This window comes from Caretta caretta, chromosome 1, assembly GCF_965140235.1.
Source record: "Caretta caretta isolate rCarCar2 chromosome 1, rCarCar1.hap1, whole genome shotgun sequence".
Taxonomy (NCBI): Eukaryota; Metazoa; Chordata; order Testudines; family Cheloniidae; genus Caretta; species Caretta caretta.
The window spans coordinates 81,462,284-81,484,672 of record NC_134206.1 but is presented as its reverse complement, the minus strand read 5'-3'; the positions used below and the strand labels follow the sequence as shown (position 1 = coordinate 81,484,672).

The following is a 22,389-nucleotide window of genomic DNA, read 5'->3' as shown; positions in this document are numbered from 1 at the left end:
ATAAGACTCACATTATGACTTGAGCCTAATATACATAGTCCCGTCAAACCTTCACTCAATTCAGAGCATATAAGCATGTGCCTCTTTGTATTTCCCAGTATATTTCAATTTAGTATATAATGTTCATGAGCTCTAAAATGGTTCAGGATGAAATGAGGAAATTTGGTTCTGCAATAAGTAACATCATCTTGAGAAGCCCTGCTGTTTGCGAAACATTAGCAAATGATAAACAAATCCACATCCTTCAGCACCATATTAACATTTACATTGCTTCAGTTCCTAAAGGCCACAACCAGGTTAGGCTCAAATGCGGTAGTTGTACAGACATGGTAAGTGACAATAATTGCTAGCTAATTGGCCTGGAAAGGGTCGGTTGGTTTTGAACTCTTTTTTTTCTGGGTTTGTACAATGCCCAGCACAATGGGGTTCTGGTCCAATAGGTTTCTTAAGCACTGTGATAATACAAATCATCATCATCATTAGTTTAAATATCTACTTTAATGCAGGCATCATCATGAAAACTTTGTTGTCTATCAAGATGACAACCTCTTCCAAGATGAGATGAGATATCTGCGTTCAACTTCAGTACCTGCACCATACATATCAGTCACTCCTGATGCATGTCCTAATGTCTTTGAGGAACCAGAGAGTAACATGAAATCCATGCCACCAAGGTATGCCAGTGTAGTTCTTGATAACTGTTAGCTAACATACTAGCACAGCACAGCACTGAAGTGAACACAAGGGTAATGGGACTTGTTGCTGCAATAGGTAGCCAAAGTACCAAGTCAGTTCAACGCTTGAATTATAGCCATAACTTGTATACGTTTTTCGCTTATAGGCTACCAGAAATCGTACTACTTTACAGAAAGAGAACATTCTCTCATACCTTTTCGAACACCAGCTCCAATTCTGTTCAAAGCTTAAAACTAATTCATATTATTTTATTTTAACACAGAATTGCTGCAAGTCTGAACTTTGGCACTAAAGCAAACAAATGGAAACAAAATCTGGGATATTTCATATATTAGGAGGACATAATCAGCCACAAAAATTTTATTTATTTATTTCTATGTCATCGAACTTGACATATAAAAACAAATTTATTGAATGCCAATATTTAAACATGACCACTTTCTGTAAAGATAACGAGGTATCTGGTCAATAGATCTCAAATCTCTGCTCTAACAGGATTATCTTGGTGTAGCCACCTTGCCCCTATTGAGACTTGGGGCAGTGGGGCTCTCCCATGCCCTGTGGGAAGATTGGGAAGCGGGAGCTCTTCTGCAGACCATACGAAGTTCACACAAAGTAGGGAGTGAAACATTCCAGGGGCTTGGCAACAGCAGATCAGAACTGGCTGGGAAACGTTATTTCCCACACTAAACAAACTTTTAAATTTCATGTAGGAGGCCCATGGAGTTTATAAATCTGTGTCTACATCATACATTTGTGTATCTGAAACTCAGTCATCTGAATACTTTGGATGCCTCTCCTTGCCCCTCCCGCCATGAAATACTTGGATAGTCAGGGTTTAACTTGTTACATCACAATTATATATTTTAAGAAATACAAGGTACACGTATATGTTGAAAGAATTTGCAAGAATTTCTCTTTGGCCATACTATATGAACAAGTATATGAGTTCATCTAGTTATTACTGTTACGTTGCATAAGGTAAATTTTCATACATCGGTAGTATTGCCATTAACCAAATGTATGCTGCTTTCTAGTCTGCTTCATTTCCAGTCTTTAAAGCGTAGTTTTTTAATGATAATACTGTAGTTCTGCATTTTGTCTGAGTTATGTCATCACTGAAACTTAAAAAAAAAAGTGTTTATGACCTCACTGATTTCTTTGAAGTTTGGAGACCAGTCCAATAACAGATACAGACCTGGCAAAGCGCACAGTCTTTCAAAGATCATACTCAGTTGTTGCATCAGAATACGACAAACAGCACTCGATTTTACCTGCACGGGTTAAGGCCATTCCCAGACGAAGAGTCAACAGTGGCGACGCAGGTAAAAATAGACATCTTAAAGCAGAAAAAGTATTTCCACTTTTCTAAAATATCTATTTTTAGTTTTAAAAAAAAGTAAATGGAGTTTAAGGACAATAGGATTACAGTTCCTCAGTGAAAGACTGTAGGGAAAAAAATTACCATTTGTGATAAATGTATGTAATTAATAGAGCTGGGCAGACTTTTTTCAGTGAAAAGTCCCTTTTCCGCATCAGACAAAGGGTGAAAGAAACCTCCTCCTTCTCAGTCTCTGGTTACTTTGTGAATCTAGTCCTCCTTTGCTTTTGAAATGCAAAATTCTGGGTCGGTCAAAATGAAATGTTTTGGTTTGACCCAGTTCAAAACTTTTTCAATTCACTGAAAAGCTTTCAAAATGTTGTTTTCGTTTCAATCTGAAATTAAACATTTTTTGATACTTTGGAATTGACGGTGAACCAAAAAATCCATTATTCACCCAGTTCCAAATACTAATAGCTTGTCAAACATTAACCGCATGTAAGTTATGAGAAATATGCAGAGCGTTAAGAGTGGTTCAGGAATTTATTCAGGTCTGAAATAAATTCCTGGGAGTTTTCTGCTTGGTTTTAAAACTCAGGAAGTATTCTTGTGATTTTTAGTGTCTGCTTACCCTGAAGTGAAGCACAATTTTTTCACTTCAGGGATTGTATTATATTGTTCTACAAGGAAAAAATACTATTTTATAAATAATAGCAAACTAGTACTTCAATTTTTATAGCTGCAGTAAAAACAATTACACAAAGAATCTAATATATATATTTTTTTATACTTTTAAATAGAAGTGGGATCCTCTCTCCTGAGACATCCATCTCCTGAACTTTCTCGGTTAATCTCCGCCCACAGCTCTCTTTCTAAAGGAGAGAGAAATTTCCAGTGGCCAGTTCTGGCATTTGTAATCCAGCACCATGATCTGGAAGGACTTGAAATAGCAATGAAACAAGCCTTACGGAAATCTGCTTGCCGAGTCTTTGCTATGGAGGTATGAACGCATTAATGGATCTAACTGTAATTAAAATGACACATCAGTTACTTATCCTTCTTCCAGAGAAGTTTTGAAACAAATTTTTATATTAAATTAAATACTAATACAAAAAAGAGAATGCTCTTTTACTAATCCCAAATTGAGACTTCCAGCAAGTTTTAAAACAAGTCTAAGTAGCCATAATATCTGCAAAATCAGAAATATAAAAATAGAAATGTTAACTGTAAATGTGCTAGTTTGGATGGTCAGCAGTGTTTCTTTAATCTTTAAATGTATCTAAGCGACTTTTTTTTTTCAAGCTTTGTTTTAAACTGCTGTTCTGTAACAGAGTCCACATGATCTCCACATGATCAATTAGTGTGTGACAGGCTAGAGCACTGTAGAGTCGCCCCTCAGCTTGCTGCACACTGTCTGTGTGTACGAGCCGTCAGTGTGGTGTATTCCCTATGATATATTTACATCATTGTAAGAAATAGTTTATAGCTTAATAAAAGGGCTTGTGCAACAGTGTTTTTGATAACTTTTCAAAATACTAGTGCCTCTCCTGTGACATGTTTAAAATGAATCTTTTTGTTGAACTCTATATCCATATCTCCAACTTTCCTTACCTAAATTATAACTTTCCTTACCTAAATTATAACTATCTACATTTGTTTTAGGCTTTTAACTGGCTTCTCTGTAATGTCATTCAAACAACTTCTCTTCATGATATTTTATGGCATTTTGTGGCTTCACTGACTCCTGCCCCTATGGAACCTGAGGAAGACGAGGATGAGGAGAACAAAGCAAATAAAGAAAATGCAGAGCAAGTATGTGAGATTTTAACATGCTACTCATAAAGTATATTACGGAAATTGTGGGTATGACTGTACAAGTAGTTTAAAAATATTTTCTGAATGTGTAAAAGTGAAAACAAAGATTAATCTTGTATGTTGTGTAACTTTTAGTGAGAAACAAAATCTTAACTATGGAATGGGAAATTTTAGTTCACTTTTTTCAAGAACATATCTATGCAGTATTTGTTTTTGTTGATCACCCTTAAATTTAATTCGCTTTTCATGACTGCTGAATGATATTCTGCTGATCCATTGTAGTTTTGTTTTAGTACATTGATTTGCACTTAAACTGTTTAAAACATTCTCTATAATAGAAAATGCTGTTTTTGACAAGTACAGTAACTGAAAACTGTGCTTAGATTGCTTACCAGAAAACTGAGGGAAATTTTCTCTAAGAAACTCCATTATTCTTAGGGCTTGTGTAAACCACAGGTTATGCTGGCATAATTTATGTCGTTCAGTTATCCACCTCTCCTATAGAGGCAACTATTCTTTTTGCTATAATGAAGTAGTCTTACAAAACTCTCCTCACCCACTTGACTGGGATGAGTAATTTTCTGGCAGGCGAGTAATTGGCAACAGTTTTTCAACTTTGTAGTTAAGTGTGTTCCAGGGTTTTTTGCAAAGCTTGATAATGAAATTATTTTAAATTAAGCTAATGTATATGGCCTTGACTTGTATTTGAATTATATTTCTTCTCTTTAATGGTGTGATCTTGTGATGAAAAACACTACTGTTATGTATACTCTTTTAAAGTAACAGATTTCAGGTAGTGTAATGATCAGTGCAAATAGCCTCTACCAATAAATGGTGCTGTATCTCTCTTACTGTTAGGTTGTAGTATTGTATATTACATTTCTGTATCTGATCTGGGAGTAAGAGGAAGTGCGGACCCTGGGGAGTTGGGGGGGGGCAACTCTTGGAGGCTTAAAGTTGCCTCTGCCAGGCCTACAGAGTGACAGAGAAGAACTGCTCCCTGTGATGGCTTGGAATAAAGTTGTGGTGAAGCCAGGTCATCATGCAGTAATGCCCATAAAGATAAAGGACTGCTGTAGTGAAGCTAGAAATATCCAGGCAGGATTGCTGTTTAGCAGATCTCTGTATTGAGCTGGACCAAAGGGTGAGTTCTGGGTAGGAGCAGTTAATGTCACTGACTAGGAAGTGCAGCTAGTGAAAAATCAGACCTTGGAGACAGTATACAATGGCTGATATCTAAAAACCTCTCATGGGGTAGAGACTAAAAGATGTAAAAGAGCTATGTGTTGACTTGAGAGATGCTGCCAGAGAAGGTGACAAAAAGAAGTGATTAGAACAGCAGCTCTTATGGTATGCTAGTGTGTTCTCCAAGAATAATGAAGATCTTGAGAGATGTGATCAGGTACTGCCTCGGATTGTTCTTAAGTGAGGGAGCGTTCCTGCGACGCAGCTCCAATATCTGATTCCCCTGGTATATTAGCAGTGGAAGAGAAGCTACATCATATGCTGCATGATAGCCTGATTGCACAATCTACATCATCTTGGGTATCTCCAACTATAACTGTGAAAAAGTCCAAAGGAGGCCTGAAGATATGTTGACTACAAGAAACTTAATTCACAACATTTCAAGATAGCTACTCCCACATAGCAGACTCTCTGGATAAAATGTCAGGAGCAAAATATTTTAGTAGTTTTGATTTGGTATTTGGATTCCATCAGATTAAAGTGGCACCTGAGAATCAAGAAAAAAATGCCTTTGTGACACACTATGGATTGTCTCAATTACTTATTAATGCACCAGGATGTTTCAGAGGGTAGTAAATGACCTAACCCAAGTTTTGAGAACTGAAGACCACCTCATGTACTTAGATGACTCTTTGTTTCCACAAACCCCATTTAAATCCTGACTCCTTAAAAAGTTTTAGAATCCTTTCCGCTTCTACCAGATGCTCCTCCCATGTTTTGAGTTCACATATATTGACTTGAAAGGCTCACTACCAGAAATACCAGCTGTAAATCAGTATTTGCTGGTCTGACACCCTCTCAAAGTATGTGGCGGCACAACTACTGGAGCATAAAGGGTTGAAACAGTTACAGCTGCATTGATGAAACATGTAGTATTGCAGATCAGACCACCAAGCTGTATCTGTAGTGATTGGGGAAGAAATTTGAACCATGGTTATTGCACAAGGTTTGCTGACAACTCCAGATAACCAATGTGAGGCCCAATGTCCCCCACTCTGCGAGTGATGTAGAAGTGGAGAGAGTAAACCACACCTGGTTCCATGCTTAACATCTGTCAGTGAAGTCCAGCAAGACTGGAATACAAAGTCATCTTTACATATAATGCTGGCCAGCACTCAGCTATCTATTACTCTCCTGATAAGATTATTTTTGGACTCAGCAAACCCATGCATCCCTGTGACTTGATGTTCAGGCAGCAAGAATCAACTCGCAAGGTCCCCTGCATCTACATAGGTGGGTGACATGACAGAGTCGTATATGAGTGATGTGGGGACAGCATTCCAGAAGATGGAGAAACAGATGAGTCGGAAGCGAGCATGCCAGACTTAAATGCCAGGAAATAGGGGAATTATGTGCCCATCCAGGAAGGGGAGAAGGTGTGGTTATGCAACTGGAAAAAGCAACCTGGAAAAAATCCCAAACTTCCTCTTTTTGTGGGGGAACTTTACCCAGTAATTAAAAAACTAAACTACTACTAATTTGAGTGATTGTCCCTATGTGTGGTGCACTTCAGGTTGTGCATGCACTCCATATACCTGGGACCAAAGATTTTTCCCTAGTAATATCTGTCTGTTTTTGGAACTCCTCTCCAGGGTGGGGAGCGAGCCATTGCTGTACCACCCCCGCCTTCAGCCTCAGCCTTCCAGTGGTTACAGGACCAGAGTATGTTTAAAAAGTTGCGTAAAGTGCCACAAACCCTTCTCAGTCACAGACTTTCACAACCTCTGTCTGTACTGCTTGGGGAAAACCCACATCCCTTCCAGGTGGAGTATCTGCAGGTCATTCCCAAGTAGAACTAAGCATTCTGGGGAGTTTTGACTCTGTAAGTTCATCATGGAGGAGGCTATGAAGGTGGGATCAATCTCTGATGGGGAAGACCCTCCTGTCTGTTGGCCTGAAGAAGGTAGCAGTGACTCCTCTTTGTTCCCTGGCAGCTCCAAAACCAGCACCCCTGAGAGAGTCAGAGTGGAAGGGGCAGGGGGAGGCAACTGCTCCCACAAGGCCAAGAGGGAAGGTTTCCTGTCCAAGCCCTCTACAAAGAGGCAGAAGTCCCTGTCCCATACCAAGTCATTGGGAGCTTCCTGGTCCATAACAGGACCAACCGGTACTGGGAAGAAGCACACTGGGACTTCCTCACAGGGCAAAACAGCAGCACCCTACAGTATTCGGACTGCTTCTTCAGCACTGTAACGCACATCAGCACCACTGGATCCGATGTGGCCTGAGCCAGGGACATGACTCCATTGACTCAGGCTTAGTTCTTGGCTGCAGCTACCTTTTAGTGCTCCTGAAAGTGGCATCACCACTTCTTTGAAGACCTCAACACCTAGAACCAGGACTTCAGCCAGTATTGGTATCCCTGCAGTACCTCTCTTTGTCCCTGTCTACAAGTAGGGGTCAAGCCGGACCAGTACCGTCAGTGAGAAGAGACAGATCATCACTGCCTCCTCCAGTCTTAAGGGCTCCCCCACTGAATCCAGATTCCAAATCTTCAGAGACAGAAAAGAGCTATTGGACACACCTACTCCCGGACTTCGCCCCCTATGGTCCCTTAAGGAGACTCAGGCTGGACAGAACATTGGGAGTCTCCATGGTATCTCACTATTCTCACATGAGAGAATACTCTCCGTATAGCTTCTGGCACCCAGACCTATGCCATGGGGTTATGAAATTCTGCAATGACAGCATTGGGGCCCAGGATATCCATGAGACTACTGGCCGATATAGTCACCTCATGAGATAAGGAACCCAAGGAGATCCAGAGCTCCCAGAGGAGAGAAGAGCTTCCTCAGCCTTATCAAGAGGCATAATTTCAGCAGCATGAGGAAGACAAGCAACACAAACAGGAGGATTCTTAACTGGTGACCTTTTTCTCCTCTTCCCCAGACAAGGCAGTGATTCCAGCTTCTCCACCTGTGCCCTGATGATTCTAAGGCCTTCCAGGTCTTGCTTAAGAGGGTGGCATAATCACTTCAAACCCCCCTGGAAGAGGACCGGGAAACACCACACAAACTAGGAGTGATACAACTAGTATCTCTAGCAACAAGGGGAAAGAGATTCTACTTGAGGTAGGTTTCAGAGTAGCAGCCATGTTAGTCTGTATCCGCAAAAAGAAAAGGAGTACTTGTGGCACCTTAGAGACGAACAAATTTATTTGAGCATAAGCTTTTGTGAGCTGTGCTGTAGCTCACGAAAGCTTATGCTCAAAAAAATTTGTTCGTCTCTAAGGTGCCACAAGTACTCCTTTTTACTTGCGGTACGTACTTGACTCCAAGAAGACAAGGGGATGGAGACTCATTCTGGACCTCACAGAGGTGAAAAGTTTCATCTGCCACCTAAAGTTCAGAATGGTGACCCTATGGTCAATTGTCCTGTCTCTGGATCCAGACAATTGGTTCATGGCCCTCAATCTCAGAGTACCTGTTTTTCATGTGGACATACATCCAGCACACAGGAGATTCCCAAGATTTGTGGATGGCCAACAAAATAACCAGTACAGATTTCTCCTTTTTGGACTCTTGATGGCACCAAGAGTGTTCACCAAGATATTGGTGATGGCTGCAGCTCGCTTTCGCTATCAAGGAGGGATGGTTTACCCTTACGTACCTAGCTCCTAAAGCTATGATCTTACCAGGAAATACAAGAAGAAACCACCATGCTTCTGCATCTGTTTGAGAGGTTGAGTCTCAGAGTGAACCTGGAGAAATCCACCCTGGAACCCACGCAGTCAATAGAGTCTATCAGGGCAAGGCGAGACTGAATAATGTTACATTGCTTACCAGACGGTTACATCCTCTCCATTAGTGGACTCATACAGAAAATCCAAATGGGCTCCAGGATGTCCGTATAGTCCTGCCTGGCACTTGTGGGTTATTTGCCAGGCTTCATCTCAGGTGTCTGAAAGCCTAGTTGTGGACTGTTCATATTCTGGACAAGCACAGTATTGACCATGCTAGTCATGGTTTCTCAAAATGTCTTAGCCTCCCTTATGGTAGTAGGACAGGGGAAAAGTGAAAGGGACTGGGGAGGGGGAGATGTAGTTCAACTCCCCACTTCCAACAAAGACTATAACCCCAGGCACATCCTTCTTAGGTTGTAGAGTATACACGGAGTGGCAGGTAAAGCAAGGGATTTTGTCTCTTCAGGAGCCTATGCTTCATGTCAATATGCGGGATGGGAAGTAGGAGGTAGATTAGGATGATGTGTTGAAGGGTTTGTAAAGAGGTACAAGAGGCAGGGGTGGTTTGGAAGACAAGGAGGGGAGAAATTGGGGTGTACACTCCAGCTGGTTTGTGCTACTCAGATGAGGGGGGGGAAAAAAAGCAGCTGCAAACACGGCTTAATGGACCAGTGGGCTTCCGCTTTTTACTGCTCCAGAGTGGCATAGAACAGCTGGTACATACTGATGAATTGGGCCATAACCTGTTTAATTTTTCCAAAAAAATTAAGGTTGATATTTCATATTTTAAAATAATTAGAAATATCATGTGGTAACATTCTCTTTTCAGTTTCTTGTTCGTGTTCATGTATGAAATTTTTGATTTTAAAAAAAGCCTGAGAAATTCCCAGACAAAAACTACATTAAGTTGGTAAGAAGGTTAAGAATATGTTTCAGATTTCAGAGTAACAGCCGTGTTAGTCTGTATTTTCAAAAAGAAAAGGAGTACTTGTGACACCTTAGAGACTGACCAATTTATTTGAGCATGAGCTTTCGTGAGCTACAGCTCACTTCATCGGATGCATTCATTTTCCACAGTATGCATCCGATGAAATGAGCTGTAGCTCACGAAAGCTCATGCTCAAATAAATTGGTCAGTCTCTAAGGTGCCACAAGTACTCCTTTTCTTTTTGCGAATATGTTTCAGTAATTTTAAGATAAAATAAATTTTAAAAATGCTGTAAAAAAACAAGTTTTTTTAATAAACCCAGGAAATTCAGAGTTAAGTTTAAAAAAGAAATGAAGTATGTTAAGGTATAGCATTGCAGATTTAGGCACCCAAACTACCTTCACTCTGCTTGGTAGGGACACTGGGAGGATTGAAAGAAAAAAGTTAATGGGACTTCAAAATATCAGTTTAAACTAATGCGGGACCACAAACTCTAAAATGCTTATATTGCATGGTGTCAATCCTAATTGTGCATTTCTGTATTTTAACCTCTTTAGATTTCTTTTAATGTTAACTTTATCTCTGTCTTTCCGGCAGTTTATAACAATTCGTTTGGGAATAGTCACAACATCCCTAGAATATATTTTATTCTAAATTATTTGTATAAACTCTCAACCTGAACTGTGTTAATGTTGTTTTTGTCTGTCTATATATATTTATTTTCTGAAAGCCACTTAATAGCAGAGCCAGTGTAACATATTTCCTTTGAATCTTAGGAGAAAGACACAAGAGTATGTGAACATCCACTGTCAGATATAGTGATCGCTGGTGAAGCAGCTCATCCATTGCCCCACACTTTCCATCGTCTGCTTCAGACCATCTCTGATCTTATGATGTCTCTCCCCAGTGGTAGTTCATTGCAACAAATGGCCCTAAGGTAGGTACAAAATAGGGGAAAACTCTGAAAGGCCCAACACATCCAAGCATTGTAAACTAACTCATTAGAAGATTTTGCAATGTATTTTAGAAGTCTGAAGTGCCTGGTGTGCTATTTTAAAAATGAGAAAAAATATATTTATTTAACCCTGGCATAAACAAAGGGTTTATAGAGAAAAATGTATTTGATTTTAAGTTTTGTACCATGTCCATTACTTTTAGTGTAAAAATAATTAGATCACTGTGTTCTTTAATGTACATGCATAAGCCGTATATAGCTTAAATACCATTCGTGTGAAAAATCTGTCATTTGGCTATTCCCCAAATTTTCCGTATTCTTCATTTTGCTATTATAGCTACCATAAAGGAATATATGGAATAATTATTATTGAATTCAACTCTCGTGTGACTATAACAAATATTCCTGCTTTAGACTTTTCGCAGTGCTAACAAATATTTCTTCTTGCCTTCTTCAGAATGATACACAATATGTTTCTGATCCTGATGTTTCCTTTCAAAACGTTTATAAAGCTTAAATTTTTAAAATTATACAATAATTAAAATAATGTACCGTACATACTCATTCATTAGCCCATTCTTTTATAAGCCAACCCCCAAAGATGGATAGGTAAAAATAATAAAAACTGTCTGACCCTTTCATAGCCAACCGTATATTTCGGGGATTGGCAAACTTTGGCTCCCAGCCCATTAGGGTAAGCCGCTGGTGGGTTGGGACGTTTTGTTTATCTGGAGCGTCTTCAGGCAAACAAAACGACAATGTATAGATATTCAATTCAATGATTTCATAGAGTTTAAAATCATCAAATTTTGGTGTAGATCCATTTATAAGCCAACCCCCACTCTTTGATGCGTCGCTTTTTTGCCAGAAATATTCGGCTTATGAACGAATATATACGGTAAATACTAATGGTGCTTGTAAGAGTGCACTAATATTGAAAACGTCTTTTAATAAACTTATTTTTAATGTTTTCAGATGTTGGAGCCTCAAATTCAAACAGTCTGACCACCAGTTCCTGCATCAGAGCAATGTCTTTCATCATATTAACAACATTTTGTCCAAATCTGATGATGGAGATAGTGAGGAGAGCTTTAGTATCAGTATACAATCTGGCTTTGAAACCATGAGTCAGGCAAGTTTTATATCAGTAAATATCACAAGGTGTAGATCAAAATGAATTAGTAGATAACCTTCAGCACTATAATCAAGCTGTTCTAGTTTTCAGCAATCATACTTTATTACATATAAATGTATTAATAACAACTGCCATTTATTTAAATATTTCAGTAACAAATATCTATCGTGATCAGGGCCTTTGTGGATGATATTCTGATTGTTATATTTAGATTTAAAAATTCAAATATTACCCCTCAACCTGAACCTCATTCAAATGGGTATTTTGGAGTAGTGACCATTCCTACTTTGTTACTGGTTGCTAGGGTCAGGAGCAGGTGGGCCTTTTATGTTTGAATTTAAATTCATTCAAAAATTGCCTTTAAAACTCATGTTCTCTTTCCTACCTCCACTTATTCACGATCCCTTCTTCCTCACATTTCTTCTCTCTCCTTTTGTTCTTTTGAAGGCACACATTGCTGCTTTTTAATGAGCACCTACAAAGGAAAGTACAGTAAAGAGAGGGTATGGGAATTGAGTAGGAGAAAATAAGCTGAGTATTGTTTCCTATTCTTAATACACTTTTTAGCAACTGAAACTGTTCTCAATGGTATTTCCTCTGGTGGCTGGAGCTCAATAAACCAGGAGCTTTGATCATGTAACTTACTCATTGTGACAGGTTTCTTCTTTTAATTTAGAGAGTATATTCATCTTAATAAGTATTCCTTTAAAAAGTGTGTTAGACATTTTTTTACTTGGGCTTCATTTCTGTAAAATTTCTGAGGTTTTGAATCATCTTTTTGATACAGGAACTGTGTATAGTAATTTGCCTAAAAGACCTAACCAGCATTGTTGACATCAAAACATCAAGCCGACCTGCCATGATTGGCAGTTTGACAGATGGGTCTACAGAAACCTTCTGGGAGTCAGGAGATGAAGACAAAAATAAAACTAAGAACATCACAATTAATTGTGTCAAAGGAATCAATGCTCGCTATGTCTCTGTTCATGTAGACAACTCACGAGATCTTGGGGTAAGAGAAAAATTGTCTGTCTTCACTAAAAGTGCATAGCCAGGGCCTTGTGTATTATTCAGTCACAGATTTTATTGGTGTCCTCCTCCCCACCACTTTTGCCATCCTGTTTGGTTCAGAATTCTACTCCAGAATCTAAATCTCATTTTGAGACATTAAGTTTCTACTTTTTTTGGTTATGAAGAAAAGCTTCCAAACATAAACAGAATGTAAAGTAAGCCTCATTCTCAGTGGGTTGTTACCTTTGAAACCTAATTATTAGAATTTAAATATCCATATTATTAACTGTTTTCCTGCTAACTGTTTTTTGAAAAAACATCCACTTGGAGAGTTTGTTCCTACAATCCCAAATGGCATCCTTTGCCTCCCCAAGTACCAGAAGATCATGACTGTCTCCTGTCCTATTGCCACAATTTCTACTTTTTCTCCTGAAAACTGACACATTATTTGTAACACACTGAATGTTTAAATTTAGGGGCTGTGTAAAATACATTGGACTTAATATAAAATTAAATGATACAAGGAATACTGCACTGATTTATTGAATTTAAAGCCTCAACTTTTTAGTAGATCTGAAGCTGCTATGGTATAGAATCATAGAATATCAGGGTTGGAAGGGACCTCAGGAGGTCATCTGGTCCAGCCCCCTGCTCAAAGCAGGACCAATCCCCAACTAAATCATCCCAGCCAGGGCTTTGTCAAGCCTGATCTTAAAAACTTCAAAGGAAGGAGATTCCACCACCTCCCTAGGTAACTCATTCCAGTGCTTCATCACCTTCCTAGTGGAAAAAGTTTTTCCTAATATCCAACCTAAACCTCCCCCACTGCAACTTGAGACCATTACTCCTTGTTCTGTCATCTGCTACCACTGAGAACAGTCTAGATCCATCCTCTTTGGAACCACCTCTCAGGTAGTTGAAAGCAGCTATCAAATCCCCCCTCATTCTTCTCTTCCGCAGACTAAACAATCCCAGTTCCCTCAGCCTCTCCTCATAAGTCATGTGTTCCAGTCCCCTAATCATTTTTGTTGCCCTCCACTGGACGCTTTCCAATTTTTCCACATCCTTCTTGTAGTGTGGGGGCCCAAAACTGGACACAGCACTCCAGATGAGGCCTCACCAATGTCAAATAGAAGGGAACGATCATGTTTCTCGATCTGCTGGCAATACCCCTGCTTATGCAGCCCAAAATGCCAATGGCCTTCTTGGCAATGAGGGCACACTGCTGACTCATATCCAGCTTCTCTTCCACTGTAACCCCTAGGTCCTTTTCTGCAGACCTGCTGCCTAGCCATTCGGTCCCTAGTCTGTAGCGGTGCATGGGATTCTTCCATCCTAAGTGCAGGACTCTGCACTTGTCCTTGTTGAACCTCATCAGATTTCTTTTGGCCCAATCCTCTAATTTGTCTGGGCCCTTTGTATCCTATCCCTATCCTCCAGCGTATCTACCTCTCCCCCCAGTTTAGAGTCATCTGCAAACTTGCTGAGGGTGCAATCCATGCCATCCTCCAGATCATTTATGAAGATATTGAACAAAACCGGCCCCAGGACCAACCCTTGGGGCACTCCGCTTTATACCAGCTGCCAACTAGACATGGAGCCATTGATCACTACTCGTTGAGCCCGACAATCTAGCCAGCTTTCTCTCCACCTTATAGTCCATTCATCCAGCCCATACTTCTTTAACTTGCTGGCAAGAATACTGTGGGAGACCGTGTCAAAATCTTTGCTAAAGTCAAGGAATAACACGTCCACTGCTTTCCCCTCATCCACAGAGCCAGTTATCTCGTCACAGAAGGCAATTAGATTAGTCAGGCATGACTTGCCCTTGGTGAATCCATGCTGACTGTTCCTGATCACTTTCCTCTCCTCTAATTGCTTCAGAATTGATTTCTTGAGGACCTGCTCTTTGATTTTTTCCAGGGACTGAGGTGAGGCTGACTGGCCTGTAGTTCCCCAGATCCTGCTTCTTCCCTTTTTTAAAGATGGGCACTACATTAGCCTTTTTCCAGCCGTCCAGGACCTACCCTGATTGCCATGAGTTTTCAAAGATAATGGCCAATGGCTCTGCAATCACATCCGCCAACTCCTTTAGCACTCTCCCATGCAGCACATCCAGCCCCATGGACCTGTGCTCGTCCAGCTTTTCTAAATAGTCCCAAACCACTTCTTTCTCCACTGAGGGCTGGTCACCTTCTCCCCATGCTGTGCTGCCCAGTGCAGTAGTCTGGGAGCTGACCTTGTTTGTGAAGACAGAGGCAAAAAAAGCATTGAGTACATTAGCTTTTTCCACATCCTCTGCCACTAGGTTGCCTCCCTCATTCAGTGCCTCCACACTTTCCTTGACTTTCTGCTTGTTGCTAACATACCTGAAGAAACCCTTCTTGTTACTCTTAACATCTCTTGCTAGCTGCAACTCCAAGTGTGATTTGGCCTTCCTGATTTCACTCCTGCATGCCTGAGCAATATTTTTATATTCCTCCCTGATCATTTGTCCAATCTTCCACTTCTTGTAAGCTTGTTTTTTGTATTTAAGATCAGCAAGGATTTCACTGGTAAGTCAAGCTGGTCGCCTGCCATATTTACTAATCTTTCTACACATCGGGATGGTTTGTCGCTGTAACCTCAATAAGGATTCTTTAAAACACAGCCAGCTCTCCTGGACTTCTTTCCCTCTCATGTTGTTCTCCCAGGGGATCCTGCCCATTAGTTCCCTGAGGGAGTCAAAGTCTGCTTTTCTGAAGTCCAGGGTCAGTGTTCAGCTGCTCTCCTTTCTTCCTTGTGTCAGGATCCTGAACTTGACCATCTCATGGTCACTGCCTCCCAGGTTCCCATCCACTTTTGCTTCCCCTACTAATTCTTCCTGGTTTGTGATCAGCAGGTCAAGAAGAGCTCTGCCCCTAGTTAGTTCCTCCAGCACTTGCACCAGGAAATTGTCCCCTACACTTCCAAAAATTTCCTGGATTGTCTGTGCACCTCTGTATTGCTCTCCCAGCAGATATCAGGGTGGTTGAAGTCTCCCATGAGAACCAGGTTGTGCGATCTAGTAACTTCTGTCAGTTGCTGGAAGAAAGCGTCGTCCACCTCATCCCCCTGGTCTGGTGGTCTATAGCAGACTCCCACCATGACATCACTCTTGTTGCTCACACTTCTAAACTTAATCCAGAGACTCTCAGGTTTTTCTGCAGTTTCATACTGGAGCTCTGAGCAGTCATACTGCTCTCTTAGATACAATGCAACTCCCCCACCTTTTCTGCCCTGTCTGTCCTTCCTGAACAGTTTATATCCATCCATGACAGTACTCCAGTCATGTGAGTTATCCCACCAAGTCTCTGTTATTCCAATCACATCATAATTCGTTGACTATGCCAGGACTTCCAGTTCTCCCTGCTTGTTTCCCAGGCTTCTTGCATTTGTGTATAGGCACTTGAGATAACTTGCTGATCGTCCCTCTTTCTCAGTATGAGGCAGGAGCCCTCCCCTCTCGTGCTTTCCTGCTCATGCTTCCTCCTGGTATCCCACGTCCCCACTTACCTCAGGACTTTGTTCTCCTCCCCCCGGTGAACCTAGTTTAAAGCCCTCCTCACTAGGCTAGCTAGTCTGCTTGCGAAGGTGATCTTCCCTCTCTTCGTTAGGTGGAGCGTCTCTGCCTAGCACTCCTCCTTCTTGGAACACCATCCTGTGGTCAAAGAATCCAAAGCCTTCTCTCCGACACCACCTGCATAGCCGTTCATTGACTTCCACAATTCGACGGTCTCTACCCAAGCCTTTTCCTTCCACGGGGAGGATGGATGAGAACACCACTTGCGCCTCAAACTCTTTTATCCTTCTTCCCAGAGCCACGTAGTCTGCAGTGATATGTTCAATGTCATTTTTGGCAGTATCATTGGTACTCACGTGGAAAAGCAGGAAGGGGTAGCGATCCGAGGGCTTGATGAGTCTCGGCAGTCTCTCCGTCACATCGTGAATCCTAGCTCCTGGCAAGCAGCAGACTTCTCGGTTTTTCCGGTCGGGGCGGCAGATAGATGACTCAGTACCCCTGAGGAGAGAGTCCCCGACCAACACCACCCATCTCCTTCTCTTGGGAGCGGTGGTCGTGTAACCCCCATCCCCTGGACAGTGCATCTCATGCCTTCCAATCAGTGGAGTCTCCTTCTGTTCTCTTCCCTCAGATGTATCATCTAGTCCACTCTCCACATTAGTACCTGAGGAGAGAACATGAAAATGGTTGCTTACCTGTATCTGCGTTGCTTGTACATGGACTCTCCCCTTTCTTCTTCTGGTGGTCACATGCTGCCAAATTTCTTCACCATCCTTCTGTCCCCGCTGCGCAGCCTGCTATGAATCTTCAGAATGTTGTGTCCGTGAAAGCATAGAAGGTAGCTCTAGTCTGGTGTATGGAGTTCCCCAGAATCCAGCAGCATTGCCATGGAGTACACAGGGTGTTTGCATGTAGTATGTAACCATACTGGTAGATCTGTAATTGCAGTGTTTCGTATATGTCCTCATTTCAAGTGCACATAGTGATGCAAAAAGAAGAGGTTGCAGATTTAAATGGAACTTTTCTGCAATTCTTCATTGTCCTAAGTTTTCAATATAAAATCACTTTCATTTTTTTTTATTTATACACTTTCTTGTTTCTACTTTTGTATGTAATGAGAACTTTAGGTTGCCTTAGACATACAGATATCTTGTGTTTTAACTCCATTAATTCTGTCTCTCTGAAAAGGCACTCCATAATGTTAATATGGAAGAAATTACCCTAATGCTACTCACCTTCAGAATTAATTGTGGAGGTTTTTATTTGTCTTTTTGATTTTGCTTGTCTGTTGCAGAACAAAGTGACTTCAATTACTTTCTTGACTGGTAAAGCAGTAGAAGATCTTTGCAGAATAAAGCAGGTAACTGATTACAAATGTTGCTTCATGTAAAAATAACAGGTCTTGTTAATGATAAAAATAATAATCCTTTGTATGTATACCACACAGCCCATCTGAGGAAGTAGTTTACACGTGTTACCATAAATCTCAAAATGCTTCACAACTGTTTAACAAATTAAGCCTCACAACACCGTGGGAAGTTAATTACTTTTTTACATACAGAAAAATTGAACCCTAGTGAGATTTCATGGCTTGTCAGAGTCTCATAGGAAGTCAGTTGCAAGCCAGTTTGCTTTAAACTTCATACCACGAGACCATCCTTTCTTGTTAAGATATTGTCATCACTTTTGAGTAATGCCCTTTCCATAGAAAGCTTTGTGTTAGACATTGTACGGGGGGGGGGGTTAATTGTGCAATTTGCACAATCTGCTCCTCTATTAATCTATGGTGATTTTGCAACAGCTGTCAGGACCATGAAACTTGATTACTGTAATTCCCTCCTGTGGAAACAAACTCCTAGCAGGAATTCTCTATCGCTTGTAGTTTCTTCAGAATACCACAGTATGTTTCCACACTGTTTTTGAGCAGTCATGATCATATTATGTCTGCCTTATATTGTTTACTGTAGCTTCGAAGAAAAAAATGGTAAATTGGCGTTGTTACCTTGATCCTACTAGTTGTTTAAGCACCGGCAACTTCTTTTTGAGTCTTGAACTAAGTGGAAGATCAGACACTTTCTATCTTTTTAAGGCTCCTACTTTTTGTTTTATAAGCTAATGGGCAATAGTGTCCTTGATGTGCTGTGTGCCAGGATGTGCTACTCTCTCCTTATTGGCATCACTGTCAGTTCATCCCTCCACATTTGTAAACAACATCTAGAACCCTTTTCTTGCTAAACGTGTTTTTAGTATGACCATTATTGGCCATATAGAATCATAGAGCCACAGAAATGTAGGGCTAGAAAGAACCTCGAGAAGTTATCAAGTCCAACTTCCCTTTATTTGAGGTAAGACCCAGTAAATCTAGACCATCCCTGACAGGTATTTGTCCAACCTGTACTTAAAAACCTCCATTCCACAGCCTCCCTTGGAAACCTATTCCAGAGCTTAACTACCCTTATAGTTAGAAAAGTTTACCTCATATCTAACCTAAATCTTCCTTGCTTCAGATTAAGCCTATTACTACTTGTCCTTCCTTCAGGGTCCCCTCTCAGTCTTTTTCTCAAAACTAAACATGCCCAGTTTTTTAGCATTTCATCACAGGTTAGATTTTCTAAACCTTTTATTATTTTTGTTCCTCTCTGGACTCTCTCCAGTTTGTCCACATCTTTCCTGCAGTATGGCACCCTGAATTGGACACTGTATTCCAGCTGAGGTATCATCAGTGCTGAGTAAAGTGGGACAGTTACCTCACCTATCGTGGTCACAGCTCATTTAACTAGGGCCCAGGCAACAGCGCACTTGACTGGTGCAGAGGCAAAAACAGTTGCTTTCTTGAGTCATGCCCCTATTTAGAACATGTGTAGGGCAGTTACCTGGTCCTCAATACATACATTTTCCCAGCACTACTCTCTCTTGGAGACATCCAAATGGGATGCTAAATTCTACAGGGTTGTCCCACAATCACTATGTAGATAGACTCCTAGCACTTACCTCCTACAATCTAGATCCCTGCTTGATAGACACAGTGAATACATATATGGATAAGCACTCAGAAGAAGAAACGGTTATTCACTCTACACATCTCAAAGAATTATAATTACTGTCAGGTTAGTTTCTTTTTGTGGATGACTTATCCAAACAGTATAATAATTATTGCTTTTCATTAACTTTTTTCTCCAGAGAACTTTGAATCTTGTTTTAAATGGAACCTAAATACTGTTTTCTGTGATTTAAAAAAAACACACTTGAGATGAAATCTTGGCTCCATTAAAAAATAAATGGGATATTAGCCACTGACTTCAGTAGGGTCAGGATTTCAACCTGTATTTCTATTTTTTTTTTGTCTGACACAGAATTTGAAAAATTAAGTGCTTTTAACCATGTTTTATATTTTAGACAACTACTTTTCTTACAGAAAGTGAAAGAACTTTACATCAAAGTGATTTACACGTTTATAAATTGCTGCTGAGAGCATGAAATAGACTCTGGTACAACTGGATAACCAACAAAAATGACTTTTTACTGATTTTTTTAAACTGGGCTTTAAAAGTGAGAAGAAAATGAATAGTTACGTGTCTTTTTTATTTATAATTTGAGACTTTGAAATCTTAACCTGTGAAGATTGGTAGTTTTATAGTAAAAAAAAGATTTGTAATCTTATGTTGTTCAGAACAGACATTTGTGTGTCACCTAAGCTATAATTGGTTTCTACACTGTATGCTGGATAATTTGTACCAATAACTCACCAGGAGTAAGTGACTCAGTTAGCCTGATACTGTGTTTCAAAGTCACATCTTTGTATTCCCGTTCATCAGGTTGATTTGGATTCAAGACACATTGGTTGGGTAACAAGCGAACTTCCTGGTGGAGATAATCACATCATCAAAATTGAATTGAAGGGCCCAGAGAACACACTAAGAGTTCGACAAGTGAAAGTACTAGGATGGAAAGATGGGGAAAGCATTAAAATTGCAGGCCAGATCTCAGCAAGTGTAGCTCAGCAAAGAAACTGTGAAGCTGAGACACTGCGAGTATTCCGCCTTATTACATCCCAGGTAGGATATTGCAACTATCTCATATGGTGAATCACTGGAGAACATGAAAGCTGCTGAGATTTATTTACTCATTCTTTTTAAAAAGAAGAAGGCTATTGTTTTTTTTTTCTGTGTGGGGGGTGGTGATAGAGTGGTAGATAGCTATGGTAGAAAATAACTTGAATTACTACTTCATATAGTGATTAAACATGCTGATGAAGTAAATTTCCTTCTGGAGCTTTTCCATTGTACTGATTTACAGTTGATTTGTTTCTTTTGCCTTTCTTTGGTTTAAACAATCCACTGTCCTGCAAAACCTCATTTCTTTACACTACCAACAACATACTACTTTATATTCCTCTCCCATGTTTTTTCCCCGTTCCTTCCTTTTGTCCACACCCGCTACCTCATTTAAAAAATATGCTGTATCTCTTTCTTGTTTATCTTGTCATTTTAGACTATAAACTTTTCAGGCGAGAGATTGTCTTTATTTGTGTTCAGACAGCACATAGCATAAAGATCCTGATCAGGGCCTTTCGGTGCTAATGAAATATAAATAATATAAATTCAGACATTTTGAATAACCATCGTGTGTGTTGGTGATAGATATTATCACAGAAATTGGAGAGCAAGCTAGACATTTTAAATGTAGAATGACAGGCTTTTTAAAACAGTGACATATTGTAATCGAATGTTAGCAGCTGAAATTTCTCTGATGCTGACTGCCAGTGCAGACTCCTCTTTACTATATTGTTGCCAGCAATCAGAAAATCTGATACATGGTCCACAAAACTAAGCAATGTTAATCTGTTTTAAACTACAAAGAGTGACTGTATAACCCTCCTTATTTTATCAGCTCGAAAAGTTTTATGTCCATATGAGCCTAGTTTTGAACTTTTGTTTAACCTTTGTTGTAACTTCTCACAGGTATTTGGAAAACTCATCTCTGGAGATGCTGAGCCAACCCCAGAACAAGAAGAAAAAACACTGCTGTCTTCCCCGGAAGGAGAAGAAAAAGTACACAATGTATTATTTATGTTTTACAATTATTATTTTACTGAAATAAGTTGTCCAAGATGTTTTTTCAGTCTATTTTGATTTTACTCATATCATAATAGATCCTCTTACTCAGATATTCTTTACATCCCAGCAATATTATACTGCTGCCATGGTCTATTTTTAAAAAAAAACATAATTAGAGGGATTTTTGTGTGATTAATACTTTTGATGACTAGATTATAATTGTGGCTATAGGTTTTCATTAAAGAGTCTTTGTAATAATGGTACAAATCAGTGATACTCAGACAGGCTCGGGAGCCGCAAGTGGCTCTTTAATGTGTCTCCTGTGGCTCTTTGCAGCACATGATATTAAAAAACTGTGTGATTTAATTATTAATCAATCAGGATGCTTTTACTATGTTGTTAACTAGTGGTAGAATACTCTGTCAGTCAATTTGTTGTGAGAATAATATAATATACTATACATAGAGAGTGTGTAAATGAAATGAATTCACGCTGTGGCTCTTTTGAGTAATGATGATTGCTAATTTGGCTCCTGAACCACTGAGGTCTGAGTATCACTAGTACAAATCATACTAACAGTTATGGAAGTCAGACATCTGTCACAGTAAGCAGAAGAATCAAGTCTCTGAATTTTGTCTGTAACTACTCAGAGCTAATTACTTATTTATTGTAGGAGATGCTGGCACTCCCTCTTGCTGTTATACATTGTTTCTTGTTTTATTTAAACACTAAATCACATTGGTTTGCACAGGAATTTGGAATGGGGATCATTCTGGAGTTGAGGAAGCACTTGTTGCCCCATGAAAATAATTTGGCTAATATCAGCTGTCAAAAAATCACAATTTGCTGTCTGCATTGTGTACAATAGAGCTGTCTTGAGTCTTGCTGGTAAAATTTCTCAACAGTCAATCTATACTATCTTCCCCAGTGTCTCATTTGAGAATGCTATACAGAGCTAAATCTCCTGATAGGATGCACCACATGACTGCTGCCTCCATTGCTCCTC

At 40.0% G+C, this 22,389-nt stretch overlaps 1 protein-coding gene across 15 annotated transcripts in view; it reads left to right on the top strand.

The window, feature by feature from the left end:
- The window catches only part of MYCBP2 (MYC binding protein 2), a 420,373-nt gene that overhangs the window by 362,971 nt on the left and 35,013 nt on the right, over nt 1-22,389 (top strand). For 13 of the 15 annotated variants that reach the window (XM_048852688.2, XM_048852718.2, XM_075129126.1 and 10 more), the window contains 10 exons: nt 507-674; nt 1,864-2,021; nt 2,818-3,017; nt 3,680-3,829; nt 10,461-10,621; nt 11,615-11,771; nt 12,562-12,786; nt 17,621-17,686; nt 20,142-20,381; nt 21,288-21,386. In XM_048852688.2, coding sequence (XP_048708645.1) covers nt 507-674; nt 1,864-2,021; nt 2,818-3,017; nt 3,680-3,829; nt 10,461-10,621; nt 11,615-11,771; nt 12,562-12,786; nt 17,621-17,686; nt 20,142-20,381; nt 21,288-21,386 — 1,624 coding nt within the window. The remainder of the gene's footprint in view (nt 1-506; nt 675-1,863; nt 2,022-2,817; nt 3,018-3,679; nt 3,830-10,460; nt 10,622-11,614; nt 11,772-12,561; nt 12,787-17,620; nt 17,687-20,141; nt 20,382-21,287; nt 21,387-22,389) is intronic. The other 2 variants (XM_048852779.2, XM_048852654.2) reach the window with 1 other exon arrangement.